The 15,858-nt window shown below is 35.8% G+C and overlaps 1 protein-coding gene across 1 annotated transcript in view; it reads right to left on the reverse strand.

The window, feature by feature from the left end:
• Nucleotides 1-15,858, reverse strand: part of BBS9 (Bardet-Biedl syndrome 9) — a gene marked incomplete at both ends in the record, with an annotated part of 451,378 nt that overhangs the window by 257,285 nt on the left and 178,235 nt on the right. Inside the window, 3 exons of the mRNA XM_080701824.1 lie at nucleotides 4,286-4,426; nucleotides 10,225-10,239; nucleotides 14,025-14,129. Coding sequence (XP_080557950.1) covers nucleotides 4,286-4,426; nucleotides 10,225-10,239; nucleotides 14,025-14,129 — 261 coding nt within the window. The remainder of the gene's footprint in view (nucleotides 1-4,285; nucleotides 4,427-10,224; nucleotides 10,240-14,024; nucleotides 14,130-15,858) is intronic.

Consider the following 15,858-nt stretch of genomic DNA (forward strand, 5'->3'; position numbering starts at 1 on the left):
AATAGGTCTGGGAGTAATAACGGTTTCCAGGAACCCCAGTACCACCAATAATAATATTAATAATAATAAGATGTATGACTACAATGCACCAATAAAAAAAATTTTAATGACCAAAAATATATATATTTTTTTGGTGGTACTAAGGGTGGAACCCAGGGGCATTCTACCTCCGAACTACATCCCAGCCCTATTTTTTTATTCTTTTATTTTTGAAACAGGGCTCAGTACATTGCAGAGGGCTTCACTTTGTAGCTGAGGCTGTCCTTGAACTGCGATCTTCCTGTCTCAGCCTCCCAAAGTCTGGGATTACAAGACTGCGCCACCACGCCCAACAGCAAAAGATTTATAAGACCTATAATTTATAATCTACAAAACCTCCCTGAGAGAAATGAAATCAACCTAAATAAATGAAGTTATGTAATTAAAATTCCAGCAGGCATTTTTTAAATTGATGTGCTGATTCTAAGATTCATATAAAAAGGATAAGGACCAAGAATATCTAGGGAAACTATTAAATATAAGAATCAAGTTGGAAAAATATTACCTGACTTCAAGACTTACTACAAAGTTACAGCAATCAAAACACTACACTATTGATGTATAGAAATGCTGGTGGACACAGGGAAATGGATCATTGGAACAAATGAAGGGAGTAAAAATACACCCAATTGAATATAGTCACATGACTTTCAACAAAGTTTCAAGGGTAATCATTACAGAGATTACCTCCCTGGTGAAAGGCTTGCATTTCCATTTAATCTCTAACTGAATGAATAAAAAGAGAAAGAGAGGAGTGGGGAGGGGCATAGGGTGGAAAAAGAAACTAAGAGGTAAAAAATACCTGCTAACTATATCTAGGTTTATGTCCAAATTCAATTCAAACATTAGAATAACTAATAAAGAGCATTTAATTTTGCAGATCTTTTCAGAATTATATACAAAGGTTTTTAAGAGCTTCAAATTAATGAAAAATAAATTTAAAGCATTTTAAGCAATTAATAACATAAAAGTTGACTTACTATAAATTTCTAAACCATGTGGGAAATATTCTTTGTATTTAAATCCTATCCACAAAAGGAAAGATGAGAATGTGTCTCACAGCCAACAGTGCGACTTTTAATGAAGAACTTAAAAGGTTGATTTAATCCCCAGAGTTTTTTCTTTAATTCTACCCCACCACCAAGAAAGTTAATGGACGGGACAAACAAGAAGCCTGATTACTAAAGATGCTCTGTCCAATAAAAGCCTCTGTTCTTCTAAGCCACTCAAAAAGAAAAACTGACACTTGAAAAAAGTCACACCCTCACAAATCCCCCCAAATGTTCACTGTTACACACAGCCCTAAACAAGAAGCCCCCTAAATGTCACAGCCACTGACTGGACATTTGTTCATTCTAGTTACTGTAGACAGGAGAATCATAAACCGTACCTACTTATGATATTATTTCCCAAGGCCATAAGAATATACGTTTTTTGTGGGGTTTTTTTGTTATTTATTTATTTATTTATTGGTGGTACTGGGGTTCCTGGAAACCCTTTTCTACCTCCGGGCTACACTCCCAGACCTTTTTTTTTTTTTTTTTTTTTTTTTGGTGTGTGTGGGTCTGGGGATGAAACCCAGGGGTATTCGACCTCCGAGCTACACCCCCTGTCCTATTTTTTATTCTTTATTTTGAAACAGGGTCTCACTAAGTTGCAGAGGGGCTCACTAAGTAGTAGCTGAGGCTGTCCGCACACCACGATCCTCTGGTCTTAGCCTCCCAAATGCTAGGATTACAAGCCTGCGCCACCAAGCCCGGCTCAGACCTATTTTATACTTCTTTTTTTATTTGGAAACAAGGTCTCTTAAGCCAGCAAGGCTGGCTTCGAACCTGCGCAATCCTCCTGTCTCCGCCTCCCAAGCCGGGGGATTACAAGCCTGCGCCACCACGCCCGGCCTAAGAATATACTGCTTAAAGGTACATATCTAAAAGTACACAGTGAAGATGATGATAAATATTTAATTCTTAGAAAGAGGATATACCAGCTGGACATGGTGGCCCACACTTGTAAGCCCAGTACTTGAGAAGCTAAGAGAGGAGGATCACAGGTTCACAGCTAGCCTTTGCAACTACTGAAGTTTTCGGCAACTTAGTGAGACTCTGTTTCAAAATAAAGAATAAAAAATAGGGCTAGAGATGTAACTCAAAGGTAGAATTTCCCCGGGGCTAAATCCAAGAAAGGAAAGAGAGGAGAAAGAGGAGAGAGAGAGAGAGAGAGAGAGCGAGAGAGAGAGAGAGAGAGAGAGAGAGAGAGAGAGAGAAATCAGTCAATCTGGTATTGTGATGCCTTCTTCATGGTTCTTGCTGCTGAGAACTACTTTGGCTATTCTAGGTTTTTTGTTGTTCCAAATTAATTTAAGGGCTAGTTTTTCTATGTCTGTGAGGAATGACCTTGGTAATTTAATGGTTATGGTGTTCAATCTATAAGTCACTTTTGGAAGAATGGCCATTTTGATGATATTTATTCTACTTATTTATTCTACTTAAGATCTACAAAGCCATAGTAATAAAAAAAAAGCATGGTATTGGCACAAAAACAGAATCATAGGCCAATGAAGCAAAGTAGAAGACTCAGAAACAAATCTGCACACTTACAGCAAACTGATATCTGACAAAGGGACCCAAAATACACTGAAATAAACAGCCTGTTCAACAAACGGTGATGGCAAAACTGGTTAACCATGTGTAGAAAAATGGAAATAAACCCCACTTTCTAACCCTGCACAAGAGTCCATTCAAAATGGATCAAAGACATGGAAATTAGACGAGAGACCTTGAAGCTTCTTAAATAGGTCCAACACTGCAACACACAGGCACAGGTAAAAACTTTCTCAACAAGACCACAAGGCATGAGAAATTAAAAGGGGAATCGATACATGGGATTGCATTAAACCGAAGAGTTCCTGAACAGCAAAGGAAACTATCAAGAACCTCAACAGAGAGTCGACAGAATGGGAGAACATTTTTGCCAACTATTCCTCTGATAGAGGACTAATACCTAGAATATACAGAGAACTCAAGAAACTCAGCACTAAGAAAATAAATAACCCAATTTAAAAAATGGACTAAGGAACTAAACAGACACTTCACAAAAGAAGAAATTCAAATGGCCAATAAATGTATGAAAAAAAATGTTCAACATCATTGGCAATCAGAGAGATGCAAATCAAAACTACTCTGAGATTTCACCTAACCAACTAGAATGGCAATCATTCAAAACACAAACAACAACAAATGCTGGCGAGAATGTGAAGAAGTGGGAACTCTAAGACATTGTTAGTGGGATTGTAAATTAGTGCAACCACTTTGGAAAACACTATGGATCCTCAGAAGAATGAGAATGGAAACCAAACTACCAAAGTAATGCATGCTTATCTATGTTCATAGCCTCACAATTCACAAATGTCAAACTATGGAACCAACCAAGATGTCTACCAACAGATGAATGGATTACAAAACTATGAAATATATACAGAATGGAATTTTATTCAGCCTAAAAGACAAAATTCTGTCATTTACAGGGAAATGGATGGAAATACAGAATATTATGCTAAGTGAGATTAGTCAGTCACAAAAAGTAAAAAAATTGGATGCTCTCCCTAATATGTAGAAGCTAGGGAGAAAAGAAGTCATAGGAGGAACTCTAGATGAAGAAGGAGAAACCAAAGATGAACAAATAAGGCAACCTAACTGAGAGGGATGGGATGGAGAAAAAAGGAAACTCTAATGTACATGACATATTCATAAACACTTCAAAGTCAATCACTTAGCCAAACATGAGCAGGTGGGAAGGGGGACAGATGCGATGGGAATTGGGGAAGGGCTAAATGGGTGAAGTCTACCATCTCGTACCCCATTAAGATGTATGACTACAATGCACCGATTAAAAGCATATAAAAGAGGAAAGGAAGGGAAGGAGGGAGGGAGGAAAAATTTATAGTAAAGATGATATTTATATTTCAAGCCGAAAAAATTCCAGTCTAAAAAATACTTGTTTTTTTTATTTCTGACTACTGAAGCAAAATAATGATTATACTAATTTTAATCAAACTTAAAAGCTACACCTTATTACTTTGTTGATATAAGCTATGTGTCTTTGAACAGGCCAAACAAGAGGGAAAAGTCTTTGAGGCATTTTTATATTCTTACTTGACAATTATCGGATAATTACCCCATCATTACCTGCTGATGAAGGATTCCATTTGAAATTCTTAACATTTCTGATGTTACTTCAAAAGTCCTACCTGGGAAGAGACTGAGAAGACTGACTGGAGGTTTGTTGGTATCAATAGTTATCTTGTGGCTTGCAGTTTTTGAAGGCTGACCTGGTAGGCAAATTAATTTCAGGGGAAGTCTAAATTTACATTGGATAACTCGAGGAATGCCTAAAATAAAAAACAGAAATGTAGAACTATAGATTGACAAATAATCTGGCAAAGAGTAGTATGTAGTCTGAGTAACAACATACCCTAGTTTGTAAATCTGATTTTTGTCCCTTTCATTTGGCATAACTGAAATAACTGTAGAACACCATCATGATTCATATTTTTTACTACTTTCAAAAAATAAAATCTTTAAAGAACAACCAACATGTCTGTTTTAACAGTAGTATATTTGTAAGTTATATTTGGACACTCTAAAATCATTATAGCTACTTATATTCAACAATTGAACTAAGTCTTTAAGAGAATAACTTCAAAGCTCAAGTCCTAATCTAAACCTATCAGTGAAATGAGCAAATAAATGAAGATTATTTTAATAACATTCAATATGACCATTTCTAAGATATTCTCTACCCAAAACATTTTTGTTTGTTTGTTTGTTTGTTTGTTTGTTTGTTTGTTTGTTTTGGTGGTACTGGGGGTGGAACCCAGGGGCTTTTCTACCTCCAGGCTATACTCTAAGACTTATTTTATATTTTATTTGGAAACAGGGTCTCACTAAGTTGCTGAGAGCCTCACTAAGTAGCTGAGGCTGGCTTTGAACCTGTGTGATCCTCCTGTCTTAGCCTCCTAAGCACTGGGATCACAAGCCTGAGCCACCACGACAGGCTTACCAAAAGCATTTTAAATATTTAGCTTTTTTGCCTACTGAAGATTCAAATTATAATTTTTCAATTAATTATGAGTATGAGGCAGAATGAATGAGTATGAGGCTCTACTGAAGTTCTACTGAAGTTCATATCCATTTTACACATTAAGAACATTGCTTTCATATTAATTAAATTTTTCTTAAGTCATTTACATATCTCATTGAAAAGCTTAGTCACTCAATTGTCAAGTATTCAATATTCACACGTGCATATTGAAATAGGTAACTGAATAAAAGTTTTAATTCAATTTTTAATTTTTAAATCATGATTTTTAATACTTTATAGGAAATGGAACTAAAACCAAAGTAAAATAGACTCTCTATAAATACAGAAACTAAAACCTGAGTTTTCTCTCCTTATTTTTCTAGGAGTCTGTTTTTGCCTAGATCAGGTGAAGATGTGTCTATATCTTAGCACATTTCACACTACTATAGAGAAATGAAAGGCTCAGAATGTTTTGCTCTACTTCATGACTATGTTAACTCCTTTATTTTTTCACAATGGAGGCCAAGAGCAGCTTGAAATTAGCGAAAGCAAAAGCACTTAAAGTATGGAAGCATGAACCCAATTTTGTTAGTGACAATGAGCTGTGTGGCTTAATCTAACGTCCAAGCTGGGTGTACACTGCTCACGGCACTTACTCACTAGGATCATAAGAGAGCATCAACGACGGCAAACATTTTGAAAGATGAGGTCAATTAAATACTTTTTCAGAACATGTTGAGCATATTTTTCATTCTCTTCAGCATAACCTATTATCCATCAAATTTTGCCTAGCTCAGTTTTTGCTTATAACCAACAGGTGTTAAATTCGCTTCTCCTGAAATCCTAGATCAAAATTAAAACTGGTATCTCTCAAGAAAAGTCTGAGGGTATTATTTCCTCACATTCTGTGAGGTTTTTAGAGGCATGTGTATTTATACTTTATAATGATTAAGTGTTCTGACTCAAAATATATGGGAACATTATCTAACATACTGCTGAAACCTCAAGTATCAGTACCAACACGCGCGCGCACACGTGCGTGCGCACACACACACACACACACACACACACACACACACGTTACAATGCTCTTTTCCCAACTTTAATGAAACATGCATATATTTTATGTATCCCCAAATTATGAAAGTGTTCATTGAATATGCTTGTGCTACAATAAAAAAAACTTTAGCCACAATTAGTAGATACTGTTTGGAAAGAACATGGAAATAGAAACCTGTTTTCACCTCTCTCATTTTAGTGAATATTACAACAACAACAACAACAAATGTTTCAACTCTGACAATTCTCTTTATACCCAAATTTTCTAATACTAAATTCTGAATTAATTGTTTAAACAAAAATTTGGCTATGAATGTTCATCTAACCAGGTACTAATTGAATTAATGATTAGTTGTTTTTGACTAATCAACAAGACTCTACATTACTGATCCTGTATATCTGAATATTATTACCCAAAATCTCCAAGAACTCAGAGCTAAAGAAACAGGTGGTATTCTCAGAAATGGAAACAAATGGATCACAAGCACTATTAAACCCAAGATGGGAAATACACTATACCTCAATTCACAGTTCAGTTAGATCAGTTAACAACAGTATCACACACTAGGGCAATTAAGTAAGATTTATACAGCCTCGCCAAAATGTCTTCTCTCCAGGATTTGTAAACCATTCATAGGACATTTGGAAAAAGATACTTTGAAACATGATTACCCTTATACTAAATAAAATGATTATGGCTATTTTTTTAATGATGGCAACTTGAAAAGTTCTATACTATTAGAGAAAAAATAAAATCCTTTAGAAACCAAATTAAGGAAATAATATTTTCAGGAGAAAAATTAGAATGCCTCTACTCTACAGTACGTCCCAGGGGCATTCTACCTCTGAGCTTCACCATCAGCCCTATCAGAACCTAATATTTCAAAGCACAACTGACAGCATGTAGACACGGGCTGGTCAGATGCGCATCTTCACTGGATTTACATCTGAATTGGAAACGTGGCTTCCAATTGTTCTTTAGAAAACTTCGTCAAAATTTAAAAAAAAACTAAAGCCAAAGACTCAGACTCATAGAGGCAAATGTGCCCGTGTGTGTGTGTGTGTGTGTGTGTGTGTGTGTGTGTGTGTGTGTGTGTAAAAAGGAAAAAATCACATGTATTTAAAGACTTTTTAGAATTGCTCCACAACAAAGCTGAGATAGACTAACTTTGTCTACTATCCTCGGTCTATGCTCTATGTAGTCAGCAAAATAGTCTCCATATCTGGCTTATTCAACTCTGACTGGAAGAAAGGAAGTTTTCATTTATTTTCCTCAAATATTGTCCTAGTCATTCATCAGTTTGACTTTGTTCTGTAGGACTTTTCTTAAGCAAATATAATCACCTCTCCTTCAAGCACTTCCCCTTCCCCTAACCTACTAGAGAAAATGGATACTTGGCAAATCCCATGACACAATTAATCACAAAATTATTTAACACCCAGAGAGAAAATTCACATCAAAACCACTCACGACAAAACAATCTCCCCAGGAAGAGAATTCTAATTACACCTGGCACACCCAAGAGCCCAGTATCACTGTCCAACAGGAAGCCAAAATGTGCTTTATAAAGAAAGAAGGAACCACAGATGAGCAAATAAGGCGACCTGAGGGGGATGGGAGGGAGAGAGGAAAATCCCCTAATGCACATGCGGTACATTCACAAACATATCAAAGTCCATCACTAAGTGAAACATAAGAAGGACAGAGGAGATGGGGATGGGGTGGGAACTGGGGAAGGGCTAAATGAGTGATGTGTGTGCATATGCCTCTATCATCTGTACTCCACTAAGATGTATGACTACAATGCACCAAAAAAAAAAAATCGGGAAAAAATTAAATAAAAAATAAAGAAAAAGGATATACATCCATATTAGAGTAGGATGACTACATCTCTACACTACACATTTATACAGTGCCTCAGAACTCTTTCCAGAGGCCTGCTAGAGTAATTTCTTATTGAAAACAAGGAACCCCAAAGCAGTAGCAATGCCTGGTAGCCAGAACTTCCTCGACCCCTTCCTGTTATGTCTGGCTATGTGCTGTGCTGCATCCGCAGTCATGTTTTACACTGCCCGTGTCATGTAACTTTAATGCAGAAATAATGGGGACTAACTCATGTGGGACAACATAAAACCTTGCTGGCTCTCTTCTTCCACACGTAAAAGCAGAACTACTTATCTGTAATACAGCCTCAACAGATCAGGACAATAGAAGGATCAGCCTTTGAAATATGAAGCCTTGTGTATGATGTAAATCAGACCTGAGTGGCAAGATAGTATGTTATTGCCTACTAGGTATAGCAAAATATTTCAAATCTACTTTCTAAAGCTCAGTTATAACTATTAAATATATCAAAAGAAATTATTAAAACCATCTATCTTTAGCTTTGTAACTAAATATTAAATTTTCCATAAATTGTGATTTTTCCTTTATGATTTAGGCTGAATTTACAGTAAGAAGAAATAAATTTCTTTCGATAACTTTTACTGATTTAACTTAAAACTAGCCACTTAAATGATAATATGGCATTTTATAAAATCTAATCCAAAATCTTACCAGTTATATATAATCTCACAAATTAATATGTAAATATTCATAATCAGTAACAGATTTATTATCTAAATTCTAATTTGACAAGTAAACTCGGTTCCTAAGATAGACATTTACTTTTATTAAGATATTTTCATATAAATACATTTACCTTCAGATATTAAGATATTTGCCAGGTAACTCAAGTTGTTGGCATCACCAAAACCATATGAGAAAATATTGCTCTGATTTTAAGTACCTTAATCATATATATATATATTTAGTTATTACTAAATAATACTGTTATCTAAAATGTATCTTGCAAAAATATCTTTAATAAAGATTAATTGCCACATTAAGTCTATATATCTAGGAAGAAGTAACCAAAGTAAGATGCTTTTAGTACTGGCTGTGTAACTTGAGAGGGCAAAACTCAAACTGGAGTACTTGAAAGAACTCAAAATCTAGCCGGGCATGGTAGCATACACTTGTAATCCCAGTACTTAGGAGGTGGAGGCAAGAAGACTGCAAGTTCACGGCCAGCCTCAGCTACTTAGTGTGGGCCTCTACAACTTAGTGAGACTCTGTTTCAAAATAAAGAATAAAAAAAGGGCTGGGGGTATATCTCCGAGGTAGAATGCCTCTGGGTTCAATCCCCGGTATTACAAAAAATAAACAAAGAAAGAAAGAACTCAAAATCTATTAGGAAAACCTAAGAAACAAATTTAAAGAACCGATTACGGCAGAGTCGCATACAAAGGATTGGGTGGAAGGAGTGAATAATAACTTTAACCCAAGCAAGTTCAAAGGGGTCAGACTTGTGAGGACACTTCTCTACAAATTCTGAACAAGATTAGAAATAGCCCCACAAAGTGAGTTCATGTAACATTCTCATCAGAGAGAATGGCGGATCTGTGGGGAAAATGGGGAAAAAGAAACTCGAGAATTCAGTGGCAAATGCCTTTTTGCCTTATTCTTAAAGCAAAAATAACAGGACACAGAAAAACAACCAATGACTCTCAGCAATGAGTTGGCAATGACATGTTCTCCTGCTTTTCAAAAAACTTCATTCTGGGTGTGGTGGCGCAGACCTGTAATCCCAATACTTGGGCGGCTAAGACAGAAGGATTGATGCAGGCTCAAGACCATCCTCAGCAACCTAGCAAGACCTTGCTTCAAAAAAAAAGAAAATAAAACAAAAAGGGGTGGGGGTATATCTGAGAGGCAGAATGCCCTTGGGTTCAATCTCCAGTACCACAAGATAATTAATCAAGTCATTGCATCTTATTCCTAGCTTCATTCTTCCTCATTACTCTGAAACAACTAATGATAACAATTTATGAAAACATCTACTTTGATTTCCATACCAGGATCAAGGAATTGAATCATCCTAAAAAAGTTTCTTTAGTTAAAACAGCAATTTATATAAAGCGTTCATGGGAGTACAATGCTCATTCGACTCATCAACCAAATTTCAGTCCTGAAATTCACTTTTTCTACATTATCTTTTCACTTACCATCAGGATTTCGATCTATCCACCATAGGCAATGCAATAAAGGACAGGAGAAAAAGAATTCAACGAATTATCTGTAGTAAAGTTGTAACACAAATTTAACATATGTTTAAAATATAAATTAGAATTTTTAAGATTCTCCCAGATGGTGTCAATGTCCCCCCAACACAAGTCTTCATAATTGAAGAATTACAACACCAATAAAGAAATCCAATAACATATTTGCACTCAGAAGTCCATGAGACCTTCTCCCATTCTGTAGACTTTCTCTTTATGTTCTTGATGGTTTCCTTTGATGAGCAGAAACTTTTAAGTTTGATGTCATTCCACTTGTTAATTCTTGCTTTAAATTCTTGTGCTTTGGAGGTCTTATTGAGAAAGTTACCGCCTGTGCCTATATGTTGTAGTGTTGAGCCTATGCCCTCCTCTAATAAGTTCACAGTCTCTGGTCTAATTTCTAAGTATTTGATCCATCTCGAGTTGATTCCTGTACACTGTGAGAGGTAAGGATTTAGTTCTACCTTTTCTCTAATATGACCAAACCAGGAGCTGTTAGGAGTCCCAGAGGGACTCCAAACAATGGAGGGGAAACCTCAGCAAAGCTGAAATGAAAGGGTAGGAGACGAAGAAGGCTGAGGTTGATTAATGGAGGAGCTACATTCGAGTATGTGTAAAAGTATGACTGTAGCATGGTTAACCTGCACAGTCATTGCTGGAAGGGGGGAAAGGGAAGTGGGGGGTGGAAGAGGGCACCAAGCACAGTCTGAATGTATGCCATTTTCAATATGATTCACATAAAAAGTAAAAAACAAAATAAATAAATAAGGAGTCTTTGAGAGAGTGCATTCCAGTAAATATAGCAAAAAAGGTAAAGATGTTTGTTTTAGCCAAATAACAAAAAACATTCAATATGTAAATGACATCAAGAGTATTCAAAGAAGAATATCATTAAAGACCAAATGGACATTATGAAATGCTCCAGCTATCCTGGAACTAGATGCCACTGTGAAGCAAAGCTCATCTGGGAAGTCGAGGAGGCCTCGTCCCGACATTCTTTTGTTTATATGCTTTTATATTCGTTTCTAATTTACTTACAACCAATTAATATCTATGTGTTTTGGCTCAGCAATATTTAATAATCTTTCAAATTCTATTTACGGAAAAACACAATAGCCAAAAATAATATGTTCAACTATAAGTTCATTAGCTAATTTTATAACTTAATAACATAGTGTTAAGCCAGGCGTAGTAGTGCACACTTGTAATCCCAGCATTCAGGAGGTTGAGACAGGAGGATCACAGTTCGTGGACAGCCTCAGCTACTTAGTGAGGCCCTCTGCAACTTAGTGAGACCCGGTTTCAAAAAAAAAAGAATAAAAAATAGGGTAGGGGTTGTAGCTTGGAGGTCAGATGCCTTAGGGTTCCTTCCTTGACCCACAAAAAAATATATAAATAAATAAATAAATAAATAATATAGTGTTTAAGCATTTTGTTCACTTTCAATTACCTGTATCTTTATTTTAAATTTATTTCAACCAAGTAAATGAATTATTTAAACTATGGAATCAGCAGTCAACTGTATTTTCAATAGTCAACATGTAAAGTACAAAATGCCTACAATTACTGAAATGGTCAATTAATAATAAATGACTTTTAAAGCCAGGTGTGGTGGTACATGCTTGTAAACCCAGCATTTGGGACGCTGAGACAGGAGGACTGTGGTTCATGGATGGCCTCAGCTACTTAGTGAGGCCCTTTGCAACTCAGTGAGATCCTGTTTCAGAAATAAAAAATAAAATAAAATTAATAGGGCTGAGGGTATAGCTCAGAGGTAGAATTCCCCTGGGTTCTATCTCCAGTACCACAAAAAATAAATACTACTACTATTACTGCTACTGCTGCTGCTGCTACTACTACTACTACTACTACTAATAATAATAATAATAAATGACTTTTCAATCACAGCAAATGTTTCTCATTTCTTTTCTCACTATTCAAAATGAAAATAAAATTGAAACTCTCAAGCTGGTGTGGTGGCATATGCCCGTAATACCAGCAACTCAGGAAGCTGAGGCAGGGGGTTCACAAATTTGAGGCTAGCCTGGGCAATCTAGGAAGACTCTGTCTCAAAATAAAATACAAAGTTCTGGGGATGTAGCTCAAGGTAGAACTCTAGCCTAACATCCACTAGCCCCTAGTTCAATCCCCAGTACCAAAAAAAAAAAAAAAAAAAACCCTGAATGTTTCTTTCAGAAATATCCAACCAAAATGTTCATTATTCCTTAATCCCAAATTTTAAAAATATGGTACATGGCTAAATTCCTTCAACTAAAACTTTTTTAAAAAATTTAAGCTAAATAACATACAAAAAGGCGGGCGTGGTGGCGCACGCTTATAATCCCAGCATTCGGGAGGCTGAGACCTGAGGATTGCGCTTCGTGGACAGCCTCAGCTAACTAATGAGGCCGTCTGCAACTCAGTGAGTCCGGTTTCAAAATAAAGAATAAAAAATAGGGCAGGAGGTGTAGCTCGGAGGTCGAATGCCCCTGGGTTCCACCCCCAGACCCGCAAAAATAAATAACTTACAAAACATAAGAAATAGATTTCTAAAACATGTACTTAAGTTATAAAATCTCACAAGAGCATGTGAAATTATCAATGAATAATCAAGAAAACTCACTTTGACAAAGAAAAAAGTTACATCTATTAAAAAAATATTGCCAAGTAACCAAATGGAGGTAAAAAACATGAATAAGCAGCCAGGCGTCACCACCCAAAAAAAAAAAAAAAACCACACACACACACACATGAATAAGCAAGTTTTAAAACCCGGAAAACAACACAATATTTTAAAAACACAAATACAATATTGCTGTAGTACCCTTTATCAGCTGCAATACTTTTTTTTTTTTTTTTTTTTTTTTTTTTTTGCTGGTCTGGGGTGCAAGCCAGGGGCATTCGACCTCCGAGCTACACCTCCTGCCCTATTTTTTATTCTTTATTTTGAAACAGGGTCTCACTGAGTTGCAGAGGGCCTCACTAAGTAGCTGAGGCTGTCCGCGAACCGTGATCCTCCGGTCTCAGCCTCCCAAATGCTGGGATTATAAGCATGCGCCACCACGCCCAGTTTGCAATACATTTTTTAAGTACTGGCTAGTAAGTTTTATTTTATACCAATCAATTGATGTCAAACTGTTACCAAGAAGAATTAATTACATAGGGGAAAAAATTATCAAGTTGGAATCAACTACATAGAAATTTGCAATTATTGAATGTCACCTAAAGATACCCTTTATAAAATCTAAGAGGTTTCTTGAAAAAATATGGAACAAATCATATTTTAATATGTGCATTTTTAAGTATTTTAACATGTAAGCTACTTTTATTTTATTTGGTCAATAATTCAGTGTCTAAAACTCTCAACACTGCCTCAATGTTAAGAATAAGTTATAATATTCTTTTTTTAACTAATTCACACTAGCCTTTTCTTTAGTTCAAGTAAATGAAGTCTGACCTAGAATAACAGTTTTCCAGTGGGAAGAAAAATATATCAGATTTGCTATTAACCAAAAAGAAGGAACCAAAACTTTATATATAGACGTCAACTAAATATACTGGCCATTAACTGCTCATAACCAAAAGTAATTAGAGGATGCAAGTTTATTTAATAGTAGAAAATAGCATGTTTTCTTTAAATTATATTTTGCAGTATGTTTATCTTAAACACATCATATTTAACTCATAACTCCAATACTCTGAAGAAATAATTAGGCTTATAAACTTACAAACCACTATATGTTTACCTGTTGGTCTCAAATAAGAAACAACAGCATTTCCTTCCAATTCAGATGGTGTATAACTTCTTTTCAGATAAACAGAGAAGGTTGCTGTGCTAGTCATCTCAGGTGCTACAAGCAAAGTAAAAGTAATATCAATTACATTATGAAAGGCAATTGTTATTAACAGTCAAAATTTATTAAGTACTTATTACATGCCAAGTACTGTCCTAAGCACTTTATTTTTTGTAATTGTATTGGTACATATTCATTATAAAGAATGATAGGTTTCATTGTGGCATGTCTGCACACACCCCAAAAAACATAATCTAATCATTTTCACTCCCTGATAACTCCCCCACCTTCCTCTGTTTTCTTCCCCACTCTATCCTCTTTCTCTATAACCTACTGGTCTCCCGTTTGGTTTTGGAATCCTTTTGGTTTTGGGGGGTTTCTTGGGGTTTTTTTATTGCAGTACTGGAGACAGAACCCAGGGGCATTCTACCTCTGAGTGACACCCCCAGCCCTAATTTTTTTATTCTTTGTTTTTGAAACAGGATCTCACTGAGTTGAAAGGGGCCTCACTAAACAGCTAAGACTGTCCATGATCCTCTGCCTCCAGAATGCTGGGATGATAAGCGTGAACCACCACACCCGGCCCCTTGGAGTCCTTTTTTTGTTTATTTTTCCTTCTAGCTTCCACATATGTGAAAAAGTATACAATATTTTTTTTTCTCCAGTTCCAACTTAGAGTGCTCAAAATTATAGTCTCTAGTCTATCCATTTCCCCACAAATGACATAATTTCATTCCTCTTTATGGCTGAATAAAACATATATACACACACTCACATGTGCACACACACACACACACACACACACACACACACACACACTATATTTTCTGCATCATTTCATCTATTGATGGATACCAAGGCTGATTCTATAATTTGGCTATTGTGTTGTCATTAGTACTTTAAATGGAATAACTCATACAAATTTTCACAACAACCCTACAAGGTAGATACCATTATCGGTCCTGTTTTGTATACGTGAGAAAACTAGAATCCAGAGAGATTAAGAAACCTACTCAAGGTCATACAGCTAATACTGGAGTTACAAACTGACTCCAGAACAAAGTCTCTATACCACTGCTCCTCTTTATTTGTAACACACAGGCAGAAAAAAGGGTGCACAAAAAGGCCAAGGGAATTTAGTAGCAAAATAAAACTTTATCATGGCTAGAAAACAGCTGGCAGAAGAAATTGAAAGAGGGAGACTGGATATGGAACACATGTAATAGTGGCAACTTAGCAAACTATGGATGCCCTTATACACTAACGTAGTTGATCTCCAACTTGCGTTGGACAACCATAAGATTTTTTTAACAGGTAAAATAAATTGTTTTGAATTGTGTTTTAGAAAGATCGGCTATAAGCATTATGAAATATAATATAGAAAATAAAGTGAAAATTCAATAGTTGGGCATCGCCTATGTAGGTTATTCCAATTATTTGTTTATTCATTCATTCAATGCATGTTTATTGAATTACCACTGTTTTCCATGCATTTCCAGAGAAAGACAGAAAAACAGACAGAAAGATTCTTAACTTCATGAAAAAGAGGCAGAAATTCAACTGAAGAGCTATGCTACACAAAAAAGAAAAAGACTTGAAATACAACTCAAAGAATATTTTTACAGGAATAGTGACAATCTGAATATAACTGGTTGGGCTGAGAGATTCTATAAAAAAAAAACTTACCAAAAGTTTCCTTTTATGATATGTCTACTATTTTACGTTATTAAAGACAGCGTAGACATTTTTTTTCTAAATGGTCAAAACAACCAATTAAAATAACTAA

The sequence above is a fragment of the Muscardinus avellanarius genome (genome assembly GCF_963383645.1).
Source record: "Muscardinus avellanarius genome assembly, chromosome: 9".
In the NCBI taxonomy this organism is placed as follows: Eukaryota; Metazoa; Chordata; class Mammalia; order Rodentia; family Gliridae; genus Muscardinus; species Muscardinus avellanarius.